Source organism: Myotis davidii, unplaced genomic scaffold (assembly GCF_000327345.1).
Source record: "Myotis davidii unplaced genomic scaffold, ASM32734v1 scaffold17, whole genome shotgun sequence".
Taxonomy (NCBI): Eukaryota; Metazoa; Chordata; class Mammalia; order Chiroptera; family Vespertilionidae; genus Myotis; species Myotis davidii.
The window spans coordinates 3,884,684-3,909,895 of NW_006288624.1; the positions used below are offsets into that span (position 1 = coordinate 3,884,684).

Genomic DNA, 25,212 nt, shown 5'->3' on the forward strand with positions numbered 1-25,212 from the left:
GCGATTTAGAGCAATTTTTAAAAGCTCTATAAAGCCCAATGTACTCATCTTTAAAGTATACTTAGTAATACCTATCTCACAGGGTAGTTGTGAAATCTGAACAAGAAAATACCCATAAAGCCACTTGGCACAAAGGAAACTCTTAATAAATGGCTGGGTAGACAGACCAAAGCACTCAGAAAGCCGGGGCTGTGGGGTCTTTGGGCGATTCGTGCTCAATCCCTCCCAGCTCTACCTGGTGCCTCAGTGCCACCTTTTTAAGGTTTATAATGATGCACCTCATTCTGGAGGCTTGACACCCAGATAATTCTGTGACTTTGAATCGTGGATCAACATCCCAGCTCAATCTCTCCTTGCCAATTCTGAGTCAAGACTTCAGAGGGAGGCCGTGGGCATGGCCACTGGAGCTTGGCTCTCCAAAGGTGTTCCCACAGTCATAGGCCCTTTGGTAACAATAAAACCAGGGTCCAAGGCGCAAGCACACATGCTCTTTGTCCTAGATGCCAGAACTCTAAGCTCCGCCAAGCCCAGAAGGAAAACTTTCAGAAAGGGACCCTCTGTGGAAAAATCTCTGCTTCTAGCATTTGAACTCTAAGGCAACTGCCAGGAGCCACTGGCTGATTTAAAAATCTAAGCAAGGTTATGGCCTGTGGAGAGAGGGTGACAATGTAAGGAAGGAGTGAGTGTAAACTCTATGGCAACTGAAAACTCCAAGTTATGTAGAGCAGCAGAAACCAGGAATGTTCAGCGACTCGTACTGCAGCTGACACGCCCTCACTCATGCATTCGATAGTGTTGAGCAAATCTTCAAATGCTATGGTAACATAATCGGACTTACATAAATTCAAATCAAATGCTGGAGATATATTTGCTGGGTTTCCCCCTCACACCTCTACCACGTTAATCCTTTGGCTGTTTCCCATCCCCCAGCACCTAATTTCATAAGCCATTAGGATTATGGAAGGGCCTGAAGCCCCACCACACCCACCACCCGATCTGGCTGACATGCACACCCCGCTGTACCGTGCTGTGACCCTCACGGCCACAGTGGGCTCCTGAAACAAAGCAGCGGCCACAGGCCCAGGCAATGCACCACCTCGGGCAAGCCAACTCCCCGGCAACAGCAACCAGCTCTGCAATCTCCAAGCTGGGTCTGCTTTGGCCACCTGTGTGACAAGCTATGCTTTTCAAATCACACACACACAGGGCAAAGGGCATTTCTGAATCATGGTCACATGTCAGATGCATTCCTAAGGCAAATGATGGGAAGAGCACGAGAGAAAGCAAGAAATGGCTCATCATCTCCTTCCTAATGTCCTGTCTCAGAGCAGAAGGCACTGCTCTCATACGGAACCCAGTATGCGTTGGAGGTATGCTAAATGGCATGGTAGAGCTAGCCATCCTTGGGAAAAAGTCAGAGAGAAAGTTAGCAAGAACCATTCATTGCCAGTCCAAGAATCATTACTTCGTCAAGGCTCCATGTTCCAGTACCTCATTTTATTCCTATATTTTCTTTTTTTAAAAAGCCTACATCTAACAGAACATGATGCAACAAAAAGAACATAGGTTCTGGAGTTACACAAACTTGGTTTCAAATCTTGACACCACTACTGAATACAAGTTACGTATCCTCCCAGACCAGGATCTCTGTGTAGAAAGAGAGATGATAAGATTCATGCTGAAGGGCTGTTGTCGGGGTTCATGGAAATAATGGATGTGAAAGGCTGGAACATGAGGCCTGCAGCCCCAGGCACCCAATAAAAAACGAACTCCCTGCCATCCCTAGAGAATAAACAGGGCTTAAATTAGCATCACCTGGAGCACGAGAACAGAGCAACGATGCTCTTCACTACCTAAGACGGGACCCTGAGATGGCTGGAACTGGGTCCCCGTGCAGGCTGCCTCCAGCCTCCTGTCCTCTATGTCCCCAATCTGACCCAAAGACTCAAAAATATGATGACCACAAAGCCTCTCCCACGCTGAGGAGACCAGACAAACCAAAGATCAGGACACTCCAGTTTTCCAAACCACCGCACACCTGTATCCTATGAGGCTAGGTGACAGGAAGCCGAAGATTCAAGGGTGACCCTCCATGGGCACAAATGACTGTTTGCAGGAGAGGGGAAGGGAAGTCAGCCCTGCTGGCAGGATGTTGTCTGTAAGGGAACGTCATCTGGCTGGGAAGTCTACACTCCCTGTGAAGTTCAACTTGGAAAAACTTACTTATTTACATGTCTGGACCCAAGAATTTAAAATGCTGACTTTTATCTGGTAATTCATTCAATGTGGGGTGGGAAGGTGCCTTTTAAAAATATTTTGCTGCACAGTTCTGTAGAACCCTTTTGGGAACCACTGGAAGTCACTGGGATATAAATATCACATTTCCCACAAACCCAGTAATTTGATTGAGCTTGGGGACTTTTTTGTCCAGTTTACCTACTAAAAGTCTGCACAGTACAGTGAAAATAGCAACAGATTAGGAGTTAGGAGAATTGAATTCCAGTTACACTTCTATTACTTACTAGTTGTGTGACCCTGAGTAAGTCACTTCACCTCCATTACTTACCCCCATCTAAAACAAGGGACCAGCACAGAGGGTGGGTTTGAGGACCACCCCTGTGAGAACCGGGGCCTGGGAACCTTCACTGTTAACAAACACCTGTGATTCTTAAGCTCGTGGCAGCTGAGAATCACTGCATAAGATGATCTCTAGAGGGTTCTTTCTAGTGAGAGTGCTGCTTCGGTTGTAAATCAGTTCCTAGTTTATGAAGATCCTAAATCCTTTCTCCCCTTTGTTTTCTCAAACCAAAGATGTTGACCCATTTTCTTCTCACTCACAGCTAACCAACCAAGGCTAAAATACAACATCCTGTCCAACCTTCACTCTCAAAGGAGCCAAATAAATTTCAGCGTCCTTGACTCTCCGGTCACTGCCTGTCCAAGAGATCTTGTAGCTGTTTCCTATGCTGTTTTCCAACTAAAAGCACTTCTCTTCCCTAGCGCGACAATGAGGGCTTCAGTTTGGTTCCAAAGCCCTGCGTCTCTTCTACTTCCTGCAGCAGCTGAGATTTCTCTAGAAATCTCTCATCCACATATTTGCCCTGGTTTACTTAGCAAGTTAGAGCTGGAGGGGTCACTGCATAAGATTTGGTACCAGACAGTGTGTACAAATAAAACTAGTCAGAGCTGGCGGAGAATGACAGAGGAGATAAAATACTGGAGAAATGAGTGGCTCATTAAAGGGGAAGTCACCTAAATATTCTGAGCGTGAACTAGGCGTTCAGGTCTCGGTGGTCAGAGCTCACGAACCTCAAAGAGAGAACTAAGGACACATATTGTCTCCCATGAACACAAATACATTGAATTTACAGTAGCATTCTTTTTAAATATATATATATATATTTCAGAGAGGAAGAGAGAGAAACATCAATGATGAGAGAGAACCATTGATTGGCTGCCTCCTGCATGCCCCACATCAGGGATTGAACCCACAACCCAGGCATGTGCCCTGACCATGGAATCGAAACGTGATTTCCTGGTTTATAGGTAAACATTCAACCACTGAGTCATGCCAGCCAGGCTACAGTAGTATTCTTTAGTCACAGATACAACTCTACTTGATGAAAAATGGTATCTAAACCCTATGGTGGTTCCCCTACCCTTGTTTTGTTTTGATTTCAATTTGAACTTTCATTGCCCCCATGTGGCTCAAAATCTCTTAAGAAAAACAGACTTTCACCCTCAGAAGAGATGCATGGTCTGTCACAGCCAAAGCATCTGAGAGGGAGACCCCGGCCAGAACCCAGAACCACAGGAGCAACTGTAGGATGCATTTTTAACTGGTTATTTCCAGTGGCACCTCTTCAAGGGAAAGTTTTTTCTACTTGAGCCCATTCCAAAATAGTGATTTATTTTTTTTAGGCACACACACTGACATTTTTCAAAGGGAGTCCCATGGAGTTTGTTTGTTTGTTTGTTTGTTTGTGTAGGTGGCAGGAAGATATTGATGTTCTTCTCTCCAATGTGGAGACAGCAACGGGAAGTTTGCCCGTGGGTGTATGCATGGATCTTTCTCAGCTGGAGCCAGTCTTTATACTGTGTGAGTCCCAGCTCACGTACTCGTGTGCTGTTCCTGCATACTTGCAGGTAATATTTCCTCAGATTTTTAATCCATGTGACTGGTGACCTGAAAAAAAGAATCTTTTGAAGAGTCACCCTTCTGGGTTCCCCTTTTACACAGTTTCCCAATCTGCTCAATACCTGTTGGAGCTCGTCTGATGGAAGGACGTGAGCAGGGGGTTAGATTTCACACTCGAGCAGCTCTGAAAAGGGAGTAAACATTTATACCCAAGGCAATGGGCTTGGCTAGGATTCTCTGTTCCCTCTGCTATTTCTGCAGATATTTATGCTTAAAAAATAATTTCTCCCAGGCCTGCAGCACAGCCAAACTTCTCTTCTGGCTGGATCCAGTCAAACACACACACACATACACACACACACACACGCACACAAACACACACAAACACACGTGCACGCACACACACAAACATGCACACAAAAATCCACACGCACACACACACTCAAACACACACACAAGTGCACGCGCAGGTCTCCTTGCCTAAAACATAGATGAGCTGGGGTAGAAAAAAAGAGAACAAGCTTGGTGATCTGGGACCATTTTACAAAGGGAGAAGGGCTCATCTTTGAACGAGGGCAACTGTGTTTAGGATTTGCTTGCTTACACAAAGGAATCCAACCAGGATTTCATCAGAAGCCTGGTTCCCACTCTCCCATAGCCCACAGCAGGCTGGTTCTACATAAAAAGGGTTCCTGTATTCTTACAGTGTTTCTAAATAAGTATCTGCTGACTTTAAAAATGGACATTACTAATACTTTGGGAGAACTATTAAATTGGAAAACTCAGTTGCTATGGAGAAGAGTGATTCTAAATAAGCAGCGTGTTCTTCCCCAAGACTGGGCTCACACACAGCTACAAGGAGTTTGCTTCCTTCTTTCCCTCTCTTTCTAAATAAATGTATTGAATGTGTAAGTGTCAAGCATTGATCTTGCCTCTGAGGGGACGCAGGAAAGATTCCGTCACAGTCCTCAAGGGGCTCATCCTTCAGGTCTCACAAGGCAAAAACAGAGACAAATTTTGAGGTGCAATTGAGGGCTAGCCTGAGGGAAGAGGGCCTGATTAGGGCGAGGATGCTGGGGGGTTCTCAGAGTGATGGTGTTTGTCTTTCAAAATACAAAATGGGCCCCGAAAGAAGAGTGATGTCACCAGAACGGAAACTGAATACTTCCAAGACGCAAAACAACCTGGGACTGTGAGAAAAGCCCAAGGATTGAAGTAAGGACCGGGAGTGGAGTGATGTTATTGGTCTTGTCAACAATGTGCGTCTCTTACTAGAAGTCTCTTCCCTCCGTGGTCTGGAACATCAGGGTGCCTTCTACATGGAAGATGAAAATATTGTTCTAAAGCCCATTTAAATAAACCTTCTGCATGAAAAAGTCACCTCTTTCCAATTTGTTGAAATAAGAGAGTCATAATATTTATTTCATCAAGGGAGTGTGAAGCTTAGTTGGGATTAATTTACTTCAGTACTCCTTCTCGGGCACTTAAAATTTTATATAATCCCATATGTGGTTTGTAGGAGCAGACTGCATGTGGATTTGATGAGGAATAGTATGAATATTTCATCAAGGTTTTCATCCTTCTTTCAAGTATAACCACCCTCACTCTAGCTTTTCTAGTCCCTCAATACAAGGTGCCTGGTTACCGTGAGAACTTCCCAAGGTGGGCCTCAGCCAATCCCCTGTGGATGCTGCTGACCCATTCATCAGCACAAGACCTCCCGTTGTGCTAGGGCCTCCCTCTCCTCTAAGGAGCACTTGGCTCAAGATGCACGCATACAGCACCTACTGTTTACATGTTGATCTATTTCCCCAGGTTGATTGTGAACAACTACAGGGCATCAACTTACTTATACTTTGAATCTCTTACAAGCATCTTACACAGTAACTAGCAGAGAAGAGGTGATTAAATAAAGGTTTGTCAAATAAATGGGTACACACATCCTATGCTCATGTTTTCAGGAAAAAAACAACCCAAGTCTTCGGAACCTATGACTTGACCTCCTGTCTTTCTCCTTTTGCTCCACCCTCACCCCAACATCTTCCCTTTCCTTCCCTAGTAACCCGATTTGATCTATATCAGGTTTCTAACCTGGGCTAGACCGTCAAATCACCTGGGGGGAGCTTTACAAATAAAACGCACACCGAGGCCTGGCCCCACCATCAGGAATGCTGACTGCATTGGTCAGGGTGGGGCCTGGTGCTGGTATTTTGTAAATACTCCTGGGAGGGGTCTATGGTCACCCAGGCTCCAGAAACACAGATTTAAAGTGATACTCAAGTCCCACCTTCTTCTGATAAAACTAACTTGCTCTGATGAGTTTACCTTCCTGGGACTCAGAACAGTGCTAACCACGTATTAGGTAGTTTGTGCTTTAACTCCTGCATTTCATTTCGATATTCATGAGTGTGTATGTGGGCATGCGTGTGTATTATATATCTCAGTCATCTCTCGGACTAGAACAGAAGAAACTTGAAGGCAGGAACTGTCTGCTACTTCTTTGCATCCCCCTGCCATGCACATGGTGAACCAAATCATCCTTTTATTTATGTAACAAAACCAAATCCACTAAAACGCAAGCACAAAACCCCCAGCAGTGGCCATTGTAATTCAACTCTAAGGACATGTCTTTAGTAAGAATAAAAATGTTGCAAAAAGGGTGGGGCAGGATTGAAGCCAAGGAGGAAAAGAGTAAATAAAAGTCAAATGGAAAAAAGGCTAAATTAGTCCAAAAGAAAATGCTTCCCAGCTTCACAAGAGCGTTTTTACAAACACTGAAGCAGAATAAACAAGAGAATTAACTTGGCTTGTGCCCTGATAAGGAGATTTCTTCCGCGGTTGTATAATTCTACGTTTCCAGGGTGTAAAGAAAATAATATGCCAGGGAGGACTCTGTCTGTCGGACCCTACAATCCAACTTGGGCTCCTCAGCTCGCCAGTTTGCTCAGCTTGGCCTGACCCCTTCCAGCCGCTGAGCTCAGACTAAGCCTCACCTTCGAGCCCTGGTGCAGAGCTCAATGTCATAGAAACGGGATAAAACGTAACTTTCATTACGTAACCTTGACCCCGTGGCGTGTGGCCTCTGCTTGCGCATTGAGAGAAAGAAAGAAAGAAAAAAGAATGAAAAACAAAAGCTCTACCTGTAACTCCCCATTGGAGCTGGTGTTCATATCTGACTATGGAATGATCTAGGCATGTCCTCCTACTAAGTGGTGTTATAAAAGGTATTATTTGGAGCAATCACCTTAAAAGCACGTATCCCAGAAAAGGTGGGTCTTCACGTGGCTCCTCTTCTTTGTCATGAAGTAGGACCACGGGAAAGGCTCGATGAATCACTAAGCACACCCTCTGGTGAGCTGAGATCAGGGCATCAGGTTGAGGCGAGTTTTCTATGTTAAATTTTATCCTACTTATCAGGCCACAAACAGAACAACTGGTCCCTGAAGGCACACACATTTCTGTAGATTAATTAAGCATACGTTCTTTGGCCTGTGCTGGCCATTTTTAATGCTGGTTGTATTTTACTTTAAATTTTCATTATTGTTTGAAACATGATTCAAAAGCATTTAACTCTGCTCTTGATTGATTAGCAATGATAGAACAAGCTGTCCTTTATAGATTAAGATAACACCACGGATCCCTCTAATGGGATATGAGCTGGTAGGCTGTCACTGATCTATCTACACTTTGATCTGCATTCTTCTCCTAACCAGTGGCCTACAATTGACCTTACGAGCCAAGATCCAACAGCCACCAAAATGTTCCAGTCACCAAAGAAACACAGAATAATAGCATTTGTTCAACTAGCTATTTCCTGTTGACACTAACAAAACAGAGATGACTGGTTAATTTAATAAAACAAATGAACAAAAAATGTGGCTCTAACTTCTTTATTTACTAATAAACACTAACTAGAATTAGTAAAACTAGAATCTGGGAGCCTGGAACCCACAATACCATGTATAATAGACTGAATCACAAAATCAATGTGTGTCATCTAACATCTAAAACAGAGATAAAGTACAAAGGTTTTCAAGGAGTGGGGTTAAGGATCCATGAAAATGACTGAATCAACATTGACCCACAGGACCCTGCTTCTTCAAGGAGTCCAGGGAGCAGAGCTCGACACTCCTTAGCAACATGCCTGAGAGCTGCAAGCAGGGTTTACTGAACGACATTTATAACCTGGGGTACAAACCTAAGGTCATTAGGTTCTACAGGAACATTTTTGGATGTGTTCTACTGAAAAGAAAAGAAATGGATGCAGAACCCAGGAAACTTGAATTATCAGAGAAAAGGCCTCATGGAGGCAACGAGCTCGCCAGGGCCTGAAAACTCAAGAATGTTCCCTGGAATGAAAACAAGCAGCTCCATCGCCTCAGAACACAGCTGACTCAGTCCTCGGCTGGAAGGCTATTTACACACTCCAAGCGAACCAAGAGAAGTCCTCTGGTCTGTAACCGAGAGCACTCGGAGAGCTATGTCTGGAACAGGCAAGGGCTCCCGTCTGTTTTGGATGATTCCTGACTCCCTGAAAAAGAGCCAGTTCACCCAACGCAGGTAAAGGGCTACACGCACTTCCAACCACCCCCTCCCCACTACCCCCTCTTTAATTAGTGACTTGGATTTGCTATATATTTAGCAAAATGGGCAAATCTGGGTTCTGCATTCTGCCCCATCCATTACATCAGAATAATCACCCTGGCTTCCTTCTCCTCCTGTGTGCAGAGGAGGTTGTGGTGGAACCTGGTCCACACAGGATGAAGCTGAAGTTAGCCATCAGGAAGAAATGTCCTAATTAGGAGGCATCTTTCCAAAAGGTCAGACAGTGGTGATCCTTTCTTAGAGGGTGGAGGGAAGATGGAGAAGGGGTAGAAATGAACCCTTCTGGGTGAGAGGGGGAAATTCTCATTTGAGACCAGCACAGAAGCCATCAACAGGGAGCTCTTAGAGGCAGCATCCTTTCAGAGGTCTCTCTAGCATCACCTAATCCTTTAAACTACTGGCCATGAGTCGATGCAAAAGTACCCAGAACCTGGGGAACAGTTATTCTCTTGGCAAGGTCTGTCTGGCCTGAGGTTTTCAAAGCACATTCATCTCAAGAAAAAGCACCATCACTTTTTAATTTGTACATGAATGACCTAGTGTTTGACCGATAGTGTTGATCATTCACTCTTTACTGATGGAGAACCTGAGATCCCTAGAGGTGTGTACCTTGGTCACTTACAAGCTATTGACTACCATCAGGTCACTTACAAGCTATTGGCCACCATGTGAACTCTCTTCGGTCTATACTTACAGTTCTTTTCCTATAAGTGACTTGTCTCCCCACTTCATTTTACTGCTGTTGGGGCAGGCAGGGATGCTTTTTTTAATTTTTATTTTAATTTTTAATTTATTTTTTAAGTTATTGTTTAATGTATTACATAAGTCTTTCCCCCCCATTGACCTCTCCCTGGCTGCCCCCAACTCCCAGCACATGCCCTTCCCCTCCCCCCACATCTGTGTCCATTGGTTATGCTCATATGCATGCATACAAGTTCTTTGGTTTATCTCTTACTCCCTCACACCCACACCCACCCCCGCCTTCCCTCATAGGTTGGACAATCTATTTGATGCTTCTATGACTCCAGTTCTGTTTTTGTTCATCATTTATGTTGTTCATTATATTCCACAAATGAGTGAGATTATGTGATATTTATCTTTCTCTGACTGGCTTATTTCACGTAGCATAATGCTCCCTGGTTCCAAGGGATGCTTTTTGTTTTATTTTTCCCTACGACCTGTGTCGGGCCAGGGCAGACAACATGACCTTGACAATCACAGAACAATGTCAAAGCACTCACCTGTCTTCTCTCTGAACCAAGGCTTTGGAAAATCAGCCGTGTGTTCACACTGTGGCTCCAGGTGTTGCCTAGTGCAGCTGTCACACAGCTGGATCCAGAAGGGCCTGAAACGGAGCAGAACATAGCTATGATCTTGATGCCCTTTCTTGTGATGGTGTCTCACAAAAGTCCAGTCATTGCTCAGTTCATGTGGAGGCTCACGTGGAGGCTCAGTTCATGACCACAGAAGCTGATGAATTAGAGAAGGAGAGGGGTTAAAGAATTTGAGACTAAAAATAAAAGCCAGCATGAGTTTCCTTCAGCCTCAGGGAAAGTGACCACTACAGGCTCAAGGCAAGAGTTACACAGCAATAAGAGGTCTCACTGCAAGGGAATTTGGAACCATTGCTAATACTAAATCAAGCCACTCAACATCCCTGGTAGAAGGGCAAAGTGCTGCTACACAGAGTAAGAGCTGGTTATGAAATAGTCTTAGTTCAATAGAGTTGTTAAACTTTTTTAGCTTGATAAGAATTTTAACTCAGTGTTCCTTATCAATATAGAAATGGTGGCATATGCATATAAAATTCCTTTTCCCTTCCAACACACACACACACACACACACACACACACCTGGAGGAGGATTCTGGAAGACCTCACCATTTCATATCTCTGTATTAGACATTCTTATCCCAAGAGAAACATTCTTTTGCCACCTAAGACGTTCCTAAAAGGGAAGGATCTGAAGCAAACTCTCTGAGTTCTAATTTCCGCCAAGTTGTACTTCAGCTACTGTCTTCCACCTCCAGAGCTTCATGGGTGTCTCTTGACATCTACTCTGCTCGCCTCGTCTTCTTCCTTATCACAGGCAGGCTAACGGGTTCCATCCTCTAGCAGCCAGCCTTTGCTGTCATATCGAGGTCACCTTTGAACTGCTGTGCCCACGTTTGGCCTGGGCCAGGGGAGGAATTCTGGTCTTTCACCCTCTGTGCCTGAGGATAAAGTACTACCTCCTGAGCATACTTGGTCACCTGCGCCTGTAGCCCTCTCTGGCCCCACCATTGTAAGCTCTCTCCCTGGATGGTGCCTTGCAATTTCCTGCCTTCCCTGTCCTCAACCTCCCTGACTTCTTGTCAGAGGTTGATAAAGCTTCTCCCTCCTTTGACATCCAATCGTCTGGCCTCTTCTTCTTAGTGGGTGGACTGCAGAGAGCTGGCCACGACCAAAATTCTTCCTAATACCCAACTTCCTTCAGTGGCGAGGAAATAAATTAATACAGAGGCCAGGTGTTTGCACTGTAACACATAGAAATTCTTTACTACCACAAGATAGATGTACACTCTTCCATTTTTCTTTTAAAAATCTCAGTCTGTCTTTCCTTTCTTGATAGAGACACATTAACAGAGAAGTGTTTTTTGCTGTAAGTACACCAACACAGCCAGGGCTTGAGCAACTTCTTTTTCTTTTTTTTTGCATTTTTGTCAAACAGCTCTATTGAGATAATTCACACATCATACAAACCACCCACTTCAAGTGCAATGGTTTTTACTACATGCAGAATTGTTCAACCATCGCCAGAATCAAACTCTAGGACACTTCATCACCCCAAATGCAAGCCCCAGACCCTTAACCATAAGCCTCCAGCCCTTCTTTCCTGCCCCAGCCCCAGCCCCAGCCCCAGCCCCAGCCCCAGGCCCAGCCCCAGCCCCAGGCAACTGTGGTGAATTAGGGAATTCATCCAGGACCTCAAGGGGGGAAGCCCCTGTTCAGCTCTGACTGCTGGTATCTTGTGCGCCCCAGCCCGCCCCAGCCCCAGGCCCAGCCCCAGCCCCAGGCAACTGTGGTGAATTAGGGAATTCATCCAGGACCTCAAGGGGGGAAGCCCCTGTTCAGCTCTGACTGCTGGTATCTTGTGCCAATTTGAGTTCATAGTTACCACATCTTTTGATGTAAAGAGAAGCCAGAAATCATATTTTAAGTACAATCTCCTGATTTTTAAGTGTTGGTGTAGTTATTTGTTTTAAACACACAATAAGCATGCATGTGCACCAGGTATGACTCACTCCCACCACGCTGGCAATGTCTGCTCCACACCGATGATTCCTCAGCCCTTATCTCAGCCCATGACTGGCCTCAGCACCTGTCCTCTGTTTTGAACCACAAGAAGTGTAAGCCTGACGTGATGAATTTTAACACCATAAATTCCTTATCTTCCAATAAAGCTCACATCTTCCCATAGAGACGCACTCCTCTTTTGTTGCCCTGTCTTTGGCCTCCCATTTAATCTGGTTTGAAACCTGAGTTCCATTTTTAGGTTTCTTCTCTCATGCTCCTCATGTCCAATAAACTGTAAAGCCCTATTGGTTTGACTGTATACCCTCACCTGCATCCTTCCCGACCCTCCATTCTCTCCTAACTCCAACCTTAGATCAGACGCACATGAGCCTCCACCTAGGACAAGTGCCATAGCTTTCTCCACGCTACTGGCAGTCCTTCCCTACTAAAAGCCCATCCTCTGTTCTCCTGCCCGACTGGCCTCCCTAAGCACACAGCTAAGTACACCACCTTGCATTCACAATCAGCATGCTCAAAGACTTTGTACGCCTCCCCCATCCCTCCACCCCCCGTGCCTTCAAAGAGTTCTAAATTCCCAAGATTGGCATTCAAGGCTCTTCAGCCTATACCCACACTACCTTTCCACACTTCTCCACTCCATGTAGATTTTGCTCCAATTTATCACTTCTTCTCCATGGCCTCTCTACACCTGGAATGCCTCTATGTCCACACATTATCCTCAATACCGCTTCCCTGATCTTCATCTCTAAACCCCTGTAATACTTTTTCACTCTCTCATGTGACTGCCATTTTCTATCCTGTGGTCTGCTACTTGTGTGCTTTACTTCTCTCCCTGAGTGTATATTTCAAGAGGACCACATCCATGTCTGATCCATGCTAGTACCCCTGAATCACTTAACACAAGGTCTGAGATACAGGATGCTTAATAAATACTGGTTAGAATAGTTAATAAGTTATTCTTCCTAAACATTGAACCATGTGATGTATTGGTTTTAGCTGATCTATATTCTTAATTCTATCTTGCTTAAGCTAAAATTAATGGTTTACCTTTTCCAAGAAAACTCTAGAAGCTTGTTGCTTAGATGCCTGCTGAGTGAGGAGAGGCTGAGTTTTCGAGTTTGCCAGGGAAAGGCTACATGTGAATCACTAGAAGATGCTAATGAGGGAAGCACTGAACAATGTTCTTGGTAATAAAACTGTAAGTGTCCCAGGCCTAGAAGATGTTTTCAGAAATCAGAACCACATTGGGCCAGTGGTCACTATTGAAAGGATTCCATGTTCCTCAACAGCATTTAAAAGTACCATAGGCTTTGCTGTTTTTCAGACAGGCAAGTTCAGGTCCTCAGGGCCATGAGTGCAAATGTCCACGGAGAAGTTTCCAGAGGAAACCCAGAGCGAGCTAGCTGGAGGAGATACATTTTCAGGAGTGCTACAGGCATTGAGCCACCTGCAAGTGCAATAACAGCAAGGCCTTGAAAGTTAATAATAAAAGACAATATTTTTAAGGTACCATATGCTAAGCACTGGGTAAGCCCTTTATATAGGGAGCCCTTCATGTCTTGTTTGAGTTTCATATCTTAGTTCCATTTTTTTACATCCTCACAACCACTCTATGAGATAGGTAATAAGGTTCCTATTGACAGAGTAAATCTATGAGAGATTAACTAACTCTCCCAAGGTCACATGGTTGGTTAATGGCAGAGCCGGCGTTGGAAACCCGGCTGACAGAATTGTAACCTCTTCTCCAATTAGCTTTCTCCAGGCTCCTGATTCGAAGAGCCTGCCCCTCTGCCAGCCAGAAGGGCCCCTGGGAAGGGCCTGAAGACACTCATGGGGGGTGTTGGGAGCATTTTATCACTCTTCTCAACTCTGCATGCTCCTTGGACTCCACACTCAGCTCCCTCTTTCCTGATGTACAGTGATAACCAGGGCAAGGGGTTCCAGATGATAAGCAGGCCTGGCTGGGCAAGGCGTTCCCTTGGCTCAACTGGCCCACAGCCGGATTCACGCCCCCCAGCTGGCCTACAGCTGGCCCTCTCTGGTTGAAGACTTAACAACCTGACTGGGATTAGAAAGTTATTTAACAGAGTCTCAAATATGAGAAAACAACTGAAGGGTGGTTTTAGGTGGTGGCATCACTTGAGAGAGAATTGGGAGAAAGGGAAGTGAGGAAGCTGTCAGTTACTATCAATTGGTAACGTTTTTTTTTTCCAAATGGAAAACTCAGTGGTCTCACGTCTGCTAACATTCAAGCATTCCCATGTGAGGGCTGGTTTAAATGATCATTATTGCTGTTCATGGTGACTTTAAGGTAGAAGGAATCTGCTTACTGGCTTTTCAAAAAAGGTGATTTCCTGCCCAATGACCTAATTGGTCAGGAAATAGATAAGCGAGTCTTCTCTACGCTCATTTTAAGCGGAAGTCCCGAAAATTGGGGCACTCTCTCCCTCTCCTTTTTGATGACTGATATTTAGACCTTCCAAGGCAACATGACTTCACTGTACTGGAATTAGGTTGATTTCAACACAAATTAAAAAATCAAATAAACGAACAGGGTTTTAAAAGTATTTTCATTATTGGGGATTTTTCACTGTCACAGGTTGAGCCTGCAGAAGTATCTGAATGCACTATGTAGAGAAATGTAATTGATTTACTGTGAAGTCAGGTCTCTGTAAAAAAGACTGTGGGAACATTCATTCCCTACTCTCTCAGAGACTCTTTTAGGTAAGTCAAAGCATGTTCTCCTTCTGTGTTTGCTTACCCATCTGTGAAATGCGAATAATAATTCTTTCCCCCAGGCAGCCAAAGGTTCCTGGTGACCCTTAGATGAAGATATTTGGTATACATGAATGACAGAAACAGTGATGATCAAACACTAGAGATGGAATCTGGGAAGAAAAAAAGTTTAATCATCATCTTCTACATTGTTTATTCTGCTCATAATGAGGCAGGCTTGTAAAGCTCAGTAATGAACTGGTTAAAACAACAGGACTTGGATTCTGGAATCTCTTTCATAACTACACGCTATCTTTTGGATCCAATTCCCCACTCCTTAGGAGTGGGCGTAGGTCATGAAGAAGCATTTCTCACAAGGCAAGGAGCTTTCTCTGCGCTGTGCACACAGGGTGTGGAGTCTTGTGCAATCAGACTGGAGGAGGATAATCAGGCTGCTATGTAGCCTTGATTTCCAACAAGGCAATGGGCCTCTGGTACCAACCCGTGTCAGCATGGGGAGCCTTCAATGAAAAAAAGCTTCTATGAAAACATTCCAATTTATGACTTCTGTGGCTTAGCATTTCTAGGAGGTCAAACTGAATCTCCAATACATAACATAAAAGTGTCTGCTGTGCAGCAAAAGGTCAACTTTAAAAGAATAGGCTTTTCCATGTTGAAATAAATTAAAGTGTAAACAAAGCAGTTACTCCCAGAATAGGAACACGGGGGAAGGAAAGTTCATGGCCTAAGAGGCTGGATATTCTGGACATTGGGTCCCTCCTATCACTTCAGATGAAAGGCAGCTTATTGAGACTAGAAAGAGGAAAATAAAAAAAAAGAAAAGAAAAATATTTTGAGGACTGAAAGGGAAGGAGATGGTATGTTGCCATTGGAACTGACATTCTCTTTCTTACCTCTTGTCTTCACGTTCTAAAGCAGTGGTTCTCAACCTTCCTAATGCGGCGACCCTTTATTACAGTTCCTCATGTTGTGGTGACCCCCAATTTCATTGTTACAAACTGAACATAATTAAAACATAGTGAAAAAACAATATGTAATTATATATGTGTTTTCTGATAGTCTTAGTCAACCCCTGTGAAAGGGTCATTCGACCCCCAAAGGGGTCGCGACCCACAGGTTGAGAACCGCTGTAAAGCATGTTCTACAAAGCGCACCATAACATATGGTCAGCTGCTGGCTAGGAGGCGGGACCCTGGAGTTCTACTTCTGACTTAGATGCGGGCTTTTAGTGAGACCAGGTGGAGGAAGGACAGGAGGTAACAATGAACATTAGACTAGGCCTTAGTAATGACCAGGTTTTTTTTTGTTTTGTTTTTTACTTCTCTGAGCCTCAGTTTCCTCCTCATCCATAACAAGAAATGGTTGTTCAAAATGTTCTCAAAAGTTCCTGACTGTTCTCAGAACTTTGAATCTATGGTATTTTGATGACAAGAAATCAGCTCCTCATTCTGGACCACCTTTTTCCAGGAAGTTTGAGAATGCTCTACGCCAGTGATTTTCAACCTTTTCTATCTCATGGCACACAGAGACTTATTACTAAAATTCTGTGGCACACTAATATATATATGCTAATCTGACAAAGAAATAGGTGCAATTTTGATTGATCTACAAATAAAATTTTACATAATAGTAATTACCTACATTTTTGCTCCAAAGTGGCTTTTTGAAAAATTAGGTGCCTATACTTGTATATAAGGATTTTTGGTACCAAGAATTAACCATCAGATGCAACCTTATTATGTGACATGGCCATTAAGATGCACTTCTACTATAGGACCTATGTATTTATGGTTTAAGACAGGGCATTCACACCGGACGGCTATTGTGGAGTTGGCTATTGTCATTTTTTTATTTGACAATCTAAGGGAAAAGAGGACAGTGCCCCTGGCTAAGTAGTCAGTTACTGCATGTTTTAAAAATCCTTGCAGCACTCTGGTTGAAAATTGCTGCTCTACTCTATGTGCTAACTTGGAACGGCTATGACCTACCCAGGGCCCATTTAGCCTGAAGAGTATGGACGTGTGGTTCTTTGCCTGGGAGCAGATTTCTCTCCAGATGAGGCTGTTTCTTAGTCTGTCCTACCCACTAAAACCTTCTGATGGGTAAATCATAAGTTGTGGCCAAGTTCCAGAAAACACAACTCATAAGGACGAAGCTTAAAGATGAGAGTCTGAGTGAGAGAGCAGAGATTAAAAGGGGATTATCATCCACTAAATTCAGTTTCTCCTGTTTAAACCCAGGCCCATGGAAGTTGCTGAGCTTCAGCATATGCTTTTTGTTGGGTCATTCATTTGAACTGGGGAAGGGACTGAGACCCTCGGTGAGCCCCAATAGAAAGATGACGGGGGGAAATATTTAGATCTGCTTTCCCCCAAATTTCCCAGAGTATCCTGGACTACCTCCGTTAGTGGGTCATTAGCTCTTGTTCTATGTGATGCAGAAAGGCAGAATTTCAGCAACCAAAGCTAAAAAGGGTAAGTGGGGAATAAAAGAGAGAGGAAGACCGCCTAGCAAAGGCTATTTCTAGAAGAAACATTCAAGACGACCTACAAACTCCATGAGGCCACAGGGCAAAGGTATCACATCACATAGGCTCACACATCTACCCTCCAGCAAAATTAATTTCCTTGGGGGCTTGTGGTTCACTAACTGAACCCGTGAACCAGCTGTATTTAGTGCACTGTACTTCCTTGGGCCTCTAAAATTGACAATGGTCTGTAGGTCAAGTTCCAACGGAAGTGATATTTCTGACCTAGCTCTAAAAATAGAGCACTGGAAAAACCCATCAGCTGCAAATGGCCCAGGGACCACACGCTATCTATTAAGCAAGTAACCGCAGACTCAGTGCTGCCATTTTAGATGAGAAAAAAAAATCTTTTGTTATTTATAATCTTCAGAGCTTTGAGATTCTCAAAATACTTTAAAGTTATTAGTCTTCTTTTGGATTTACAAATAAAGGATCCGAGGCATAAAACCACATAATAACTGCCTCAATATCAGCTGCCCACTGAGGAAGCCATTTGCTGGGTGAAGAATAAGGCTCCTTCACTTTGGTAAAGTGGGAAGTTTCATTCCCAGTGTCTCGTGGCTAGAGGTGGAAGAGGTGAATGCAGTTCAGAGTCTTTACTTACACAACACACCTAGGCCGATCCAAGTCTCAATAAAACTCGTTACTGAGGAAGGTAAAAAATGTGAGAAGACGCGGAAAGGTGGGGCAATCAGAGGTTTTGGAATGCAAGAGTCAGAGATGGATTATTCCCCCACAGCCAAAGGTAGAAACAGTGAGCTAATCACTGGGATAAAGACTGGAATGCACCAGCACAAACCACTGAAGCAACTCGGTTGGCTTTTGTGGGGGGAAGAAAATACTTTAACTTTCCCAGAGTCTTCCAGTGATTATGCAAGTTATCATCCAATAAGGCCACTTTTGAAAATGGAATGGGGACATTTTAATAATTATATTGGGGTAACAGATACGTCAGGACTGTTTTGGGCAAACCAAGACGTATGGTAGCCCTACAGAGACACCATGTAGCAAATGTCCCAAATCAGCATGAGGATGCTCATCCTACAATAAACGGTCAGACTAGCCTTCGTCTCATTTATCAACCCAAAGCCCTACAGGGGATACTGCATAGGACTTCTCCACTCCGTTTGCAGTGACAACCATGAAAGTCTTCAAAGATAGTTAGGAAAACAATAGGCTTGAACTAGGTTACCTGAATAGAAGGAAGCAATTTCCTCCCCACCTGGCTCAACTTCCAACACTCCCCAGGAGGCCATGCCTCTGAATCCTTTCTCCAGTAAGACAGCTTTCCTCCTGCTCCCTACCTTCTATTTGAGCAGAGCGGAGAACCCTGAATGGTGACCAGTAGCTAGGTCTCCTGACCTTTGAAAAGAACTCTTTAATTAAACATAAATTCACTCACTAGAGAAAACACAAACTATCCTTAGGTAAATACTAGAAAATAAAATAAAGAAAACAAAAACCCAACCATTTCAGGGAATCTGGCATTTTCTTTCTGAACATAGGCTTCACTGAATAGAAGCTAAGAAGATGCTTATGTGAAACAGGTTTTCCCCCACAACAGTGTGTTCCATCTGCTCACTGTGGGTAAGCGGATTCCTCCAATCGTGCCAATCGGCCATCGAGGTAGCGAGGTAGGACTGTAGGGAGCTGATATAGGGTTAAGCCTGGGACTGACCTGTAGGCAAAGTCACAAACAATTCCCAGTTTAGAGGGCACAGTCCTCTTAGCATAATTAGGCTTGACCTTGTAACACTCCCTAGATCTTATCTGGGAAGCTAATGGGCTGAGGAAGTGCAGGAAGTATAACCATGGTGTAAATGAGTGAAACTCACAAGAACAGTAACTTTGGTAACTGCTACCTTGTTTACCTCTCACTATAAAATAAAGGCTCAGCTGGCCTTGGGATTTCTCTCTGTGGCCTCAGCCAGGCACAGCGAAGATCCACGGAGACTAAAGAGAGCTAGAGAGTTCTGAACGCTGTCTCCGTGTAAAACATTCTTCTCCGACTCTGTCCACACCTTTGGGAACCCCTGGACCGCTGGAGCTGGACCCTGGCATAGGACCTGTGCTTTTCTGCTCCCTTTGTAGACTCAGAGGCAGCTGGGTTTCCATATGGTCATCATTTCATTTTTTGACCATTAGATTTTTTTCAAGTAACTTTTTTTCTTTCTTTCTGGCAGAAGCAGAAGAAATACTTATTCTGATAAGTATCTTATTCTGATTTCAGATTGTTTATTGTTTTGGCTGTGGGGAAAACTCCCGCTCAGATGTGTGCATTCAGCCAACTGCCTTTGGAAAAAGCTGGGAAGAGCAAAAAGTGGCACATCCTTTCTCGGTGTTAAACTACAGTGAAGTAGTTTTACACATCCAAGGAACTGGCCTGTCCAGTGAGTGGCAGGTGATAGCCTGTTGTCTGAAGAGCAAGGGGACACTAGCAGTCATGGGGTTGCCTTTGGGAAATCAGCACCAGGCAACCCCGGGCCGAGACAGGGTCCTCGCCACGGCCTTGGCTGCGCAGAGCTGGGCCCAGGCACATCTGCCAGGCTTCGGGCAGGCCCTAGATCGCTGGCTCTTTGCAAGTAATAGGGATAGAAAGGAAGAAGAAATGCTGTGGGTTTTTCGTTTGTTTCATTCATTTCAGAGAGAGGAAAGGAGAAGAAGGGAGAGAAACATCAATGTGAGAAATATTGATCGGTTGCCTCCCATATGCACCCCAACTGGGTATCGAACCCACAACCTTAAGTATATGACTTCCTAACCAGGAATCTAACCTGTAACCTTTTGGTGGATGCTGCAACCAACTGAGCCACCCGGCCAGGTCGGAATGCTCTTGTTTATCAGGAAAGCTGTTCCTGAAGAAAAACACTTATGTGAAAACATCAGTGGCTTAATATATCATTAACACAAAAAGACATTGCAACTAAATGCAATGTCTAATCCTAGAATGGATCCTGGATACGCACGCGCGCTCACACACAACAACAACAACCGCAAAATTGCTAAAAGGACATTACTGGGGTACTTGGCAAAGTTTGATTAAGGCTGATATATTAGTAACAGTATTATATCAGCATGAATTTCCTGGGTGAGGTCATTGTATTGTGGTTATGTAAGAGAAGTTCTTGTTCTTAGGAGATAAATGCTAAAATATTTGGGGATGAAGGGTTATGATGTCTACAATGGACTCAAATGATTCAGCCAAGATAATAATAATAAATTAATATTATAAAATGGATAACAATAATATGAGAGAAAAAAATGTGGCAAAATGTTAACAATCTAGGTGAAAGGTATATGGGAGTTCATTACACTTCCCTTGGGACTTTTGTGCGTGTTTAAACTATTTTTTGTTAAGTAGGCTGGCCACCCCTAGGAGATGACCTGGGTCCCCGTATGAAAACAGGACAGGGCACGGGCTCTCTGGAGAAGTTCCTGGGGCAGTGTCTTTATGCATCAGAGTCACCTGGTTTACTTTAAAAAAATGCAAAATCCTTGTCCCCAGTCCCACTAATAAATCAGAATCTCTGACGGATGAGGCCCAGGAATCTGCTCTCCCAGGTGATTCCTACATACCCCAAAGTTTGAAAAAAAACAAACCTCATGCATTAGGCATTTGCTGCTTTGCTTGCAACTGCAGGCTTCTCAGCCCCCACGGATGGTCCGTGTATGGTCCTGGGCACATCTGTGCTAGGAAAGCTCCACCTTCACCTTGGGATGTGGCTCTGGTCATCTTTGGCCCAGTTGTTGGCTCCTATCTGCTGGCGTTATCCCCCACCCGGGGGTGAGCGATGCAGATTGCCAGGGTGTGGAGATAACTTTCGCTTCCCAAGGGGACGGGGGAGAGAGATAAACGCCCTTCAGAAATGCCATCACTCATCTGGTTGGAGTTTCCTTAGAGGAGCCCCCCCAAACCCTAATTCACAAAGTGGAGGAGGGGCAGCTGACGGCCGGTGCCATGAAACAGGACAGGACTAGTGATGGGGCCCAGGCCCCCTCTCAGGCACAGACCCTCATTGAGGCTCCTCAGTCAGCATCCGTGACCTGCATATCTTCTAGACACCAAACATAGCTCAGCTTTCGGAGTTCAAGCTTCCCTTCGTATCTTTAGTGACAACAGGAACAGAGTGTAGTGAAGGAGAGAAGAGAATAAAGGGGGACAGCAGCTAGAAGCCTCCAGGGGCTTGGAAAACTCCAGAGTTCTCACGTGCACCCGATAAATGCAACTTTAAGTGCATTGACACATACTGCTTCCCTCCATCCACAACAGTGGTATAACCTCCATTCCCGGCCACGACAAAGCAGTGACCTGACACCCGGAACCCACCTGGTCAGAGGCAGAGCTGGGCGGGGCCTGGGCCCGGCATTCTACAGCTCTCTGCTGTCCCAGCTGCCTTCCTCTTGATGTCACAGAGCACATCACGGGGAGAATGCTTTTAATTATCACCTTGCACAGCGTGGAAGATTTATGGCTGTGCTTTCCTCCGGCCCCAAATCAAGCACCCCTTTGGGAAGTGGAATGATCACGATAGCAATCAGGATGCGCGCAGGCGTGGGAGGGAGTGGAATGCTGGCATCACATATGTTTGTTGCCCCTGAAGGCTCTGAGCAGGGGCGGGGAGGGGGGTAAGAAGCAGCCTGTTGATAGTTCAGTGAGGCAACCCAGTGTCCTCGGCACCTAAGTTGCCAAAGGTTTTTTGGGTTTCTTTTCCCAAACTGGTGAACGCGGCTTGGCTGCCGAGTTTCTTCAGTTCAGTGTGTGTTTCCCTGAAACTCTGGAGCTAAGAGAAACTGAGTCAAGGCTCAGAGAAACGGCTGCCTTTCTTTCTCCCTTTGTGGGGTGTGCACACACGTGTGGGCATATAGCATGAGGGATATCCCATGGCCATCACACCAACATAAGGCTCACAACAAACTGGAGGCACTGAGGAGGGAAAACTCTGGGTGTGACTGGAGTTTCCAGTGGCCCCCGGATCACCAGCTGCCGGGGGTGAGCGATGCAGATTGCTGGGGTGTGGAGATAACTTTCACTTCCTCAAGTATTCCTTCGCAGTGTCCCAATCCCCAGCCGGACAGCCACATACTTCAGGCAGCAGCCTCATGAAGGGAGGGGGAAATGATGAACAAAATATGCTGATGCTAACAGGGCTATTTTAATTGGGGGAACTGGTTTGGTGGCAGCAGGCGGTCAGTACACATCTGTGAAATACGAGTTCTTGAGCAAAGCAATTTCCTTCTTCCTTGAAGGCCACTGTTTATGTAGAAATGGGAAAGAACTACGGGTTTACTGCAAATGATTAGATTCCGAAAAGTGATCAAGACCACCGACTTGGTGTGACTTGTCCCACATCTCAGACGTCAGATGATATGGGACATCACAGCAAAGAATTATGGGGTAACGTTTTGGGATAATTAGTAGGTTCCAGGCACTAGGCTCAATACCTTACTACATACCTTATCTCTTCGAGGGAGGTACCATTATCCTACCAATTTTCCAGGGAAGGAAGCTGAACTGCAGAGAAAGGAAGTGACTGCAAAGGTCACCCGGCAAGTGGCAGAGCCAGCATTTGAACCCAGCCGTCTGCCTAGTTGCTTCTTTCATTGTTTCTTTCAGCCATTTAGAAAGTGTGACAAGAATGACCGTCCGTCTCTTTCTTTCTCTGGGAGGGAAAACTCTGGGAGCCCCCCTCACTGACCCCTCTAGATGCTCATTTCTTTTCCTCGTTAAATCGTAATATTCCGTTTCTCATTCAGAGCCATCTGTGCCTGTCTAGGAAAGCGGACGTGAATGATGTTCTCTCCCTGTTGTTGGGAAACTCTTCGTCATGTGATAGGCTTCTCGAAATTGATACCAAAGAAAAATAAATCAGGTTCTGTGGATTTCCAACTGAAAACAGGCAAGAGAACCTCCGCTGCCAAAACCATGACTGCCTTTCCTTCTCCGACTCTAATCCCCACATCTGGTTCACCTTCTTCGCCAGAAGCGCATGATTATTTACCCTTTTTTGACTCTAATCCCCACATCTGGTTCACCTTCGCCAGAAGCGCATGATTATTTACCCTTTTTGTATTTAGGGTGTTTCTGTATTTTATGACATTTCTAAGTAGAATTGCTATGTTAATCATCATTACAACCCCCCTGAACATTACGTTCTTCCATGGATCGATGTGAGCTCTGCAATGAAAAATGAGCAGAGGGTCCAGGGGATCGAGCCAGCAGGGCCCCACGAGAAGCCAGCGAGGCCCTCTTCTCATCCGTAATGTGTCTGGGGGACGGGGAGGGGGGACAATAATCACAGTGAACATTACATGCCCCGACGACAGTGTGGCCCGAAACGGTTCCAGGTGCTTTCCGTGCTAAAAACCTCTTAATCATCTCAACAACGATATGAAGTCGGACGCTATTATTGCCCTTATTTTACAGATGATGAAACCTTATCCCCATTTGTACAGCGAGTAAGTGACGGAGACAGGACTCAAACCCTGGCCGCCGGGCCCCGGAGCCCGTGCTCCAGCTTCCCCGTGATTCTGACAAGCAGCCAAGGCTGGGTAGTCCTTGCTCGAGCGGACTTCCCGTGTCACAGCTGAGTCTGATGTTTTGCGCGGTACGTACATCTGAGTGGATTATTGTAATGTCCTGAGCCAAGTGTGGCCCATAAAGTTTTCGAGATATTACCGTAGACTCATCTTGTTTATGAAACAGCAATGGTACAAACGGAAGAGTCATGTATGAAGCGTTTTTTTAAGGGGGAGATTTTATCATCACTGTTGTTAAGGAAAGTGACATGGCTCAGGTCACACGTTGGTCATGGGTCGGCACTGGTACCAAAGCCCTTTCACAGACACTCCTCCAGCCTCGGGACCTACTGCTTCGCTCACAGACAGCGGGGCCTCCCGCCTGCTCCGCACCTCTGCCCGCAGCTGTGGGTGAGACCGAGGGACCGCTGTGCTCGCTTCGCTGCAGCCCGGCCCCTAATGAAAAACAGCACAACAGCAACAACAAAATAATCAGAAAAGAAATGCCGGGAAACCTCCGGGTTTCAGAATTTCCTTGCTCTGATCATCAGGGAAGGAAGGGAGGGAGGGCTCCTTCATGAAAGAGGCAAGTAAGTGCCCGCCAGCAGGACCTAAAGCATTAGCATTCTGTGTTTTCATTGTGCTTGACTGACAAGGTTTCCATCCTCCCCCTCCCGCTCCCGACCAAAAGAATACCCCCGCGACAATCACAAACTTTAAAAGTAACAAACTCTGACTTCAAAAAGTTTAAACATAAAAACTCAAAACCCTATAGCGGTCACAAAACGGTTTTGTGTACAGAGGGCACGTTTTCTCTTAGGAGAGGCTGGTTTCAGGGGGTTGGGAAGACCGAGCAATGAGGGGGAAAGGCTGGGAGCGCAGAAGGGGTGGGGGGCGGGAGAGAAGGGGATAAAGGAGGAAGAATCGCTGGCTTTAAAAAGCAACATTGTCCGAGAGGTGAAAGGGAACAGATGGCCGTGGAGAATGTGGCCCTCAAAGCCTGGAAGAAAGGGCCGGTGCTGACAGATCTAGCTGTTTCCCACTGACGCCTGAATGTTCTAGTGTGGGGAGCCGAGGCCCGAGCAGGGGACGGACCTCGTTCCCAGAGGCTCGCTGGGCACTGGCGTGGAGGCTTCCTGAGAAAAGGAGCAGGCGAGGGGCGGGGAGGGCGAGCAGCTGAGGCCACAAGGGAAGGGCAGTGGAGTGCGGGGCTCCCAAGCCTTCTCTCCCGGCTGCCCGGAGGTCAGGCCAGCGCTGGTCTTTGCCCCGGCAGAGGTGACGGGGACAGGCGCTGGGGCCTGGGGTGTCCACATCCTCCCCTGAAAATACACTGGGGGCAGGGGGGCACGTCTGGTACAAAAGAGATACCTTGGGAGAGGAACATGAAGAAAACA

At 45.4% G+C, this 25,212-nt stretch overlaps 1 protein-coding gene across 1 annotated transcript in view; it reads right to left on the reverse strand.

Moving 5' to 3' along the window:
• The window catches only part of RAD51B (RAD51 paralog B), a 516,647-nt gene that overhangs the window by 40,971 nt on the left and 450,464 nt on the right, over positions 1-25,212 (reverse strand). The window contains exon 9 of the mRNA XM_006760763.1: positions 9,985-10,088. Within this exon, the coding sequence (XP_006760826.1) occupies positions 9,985-10,088 (104 nt within the window). The remainder of the gene's footprint in view (positions 1-9,984; positions 10,089-25,212) is intronic.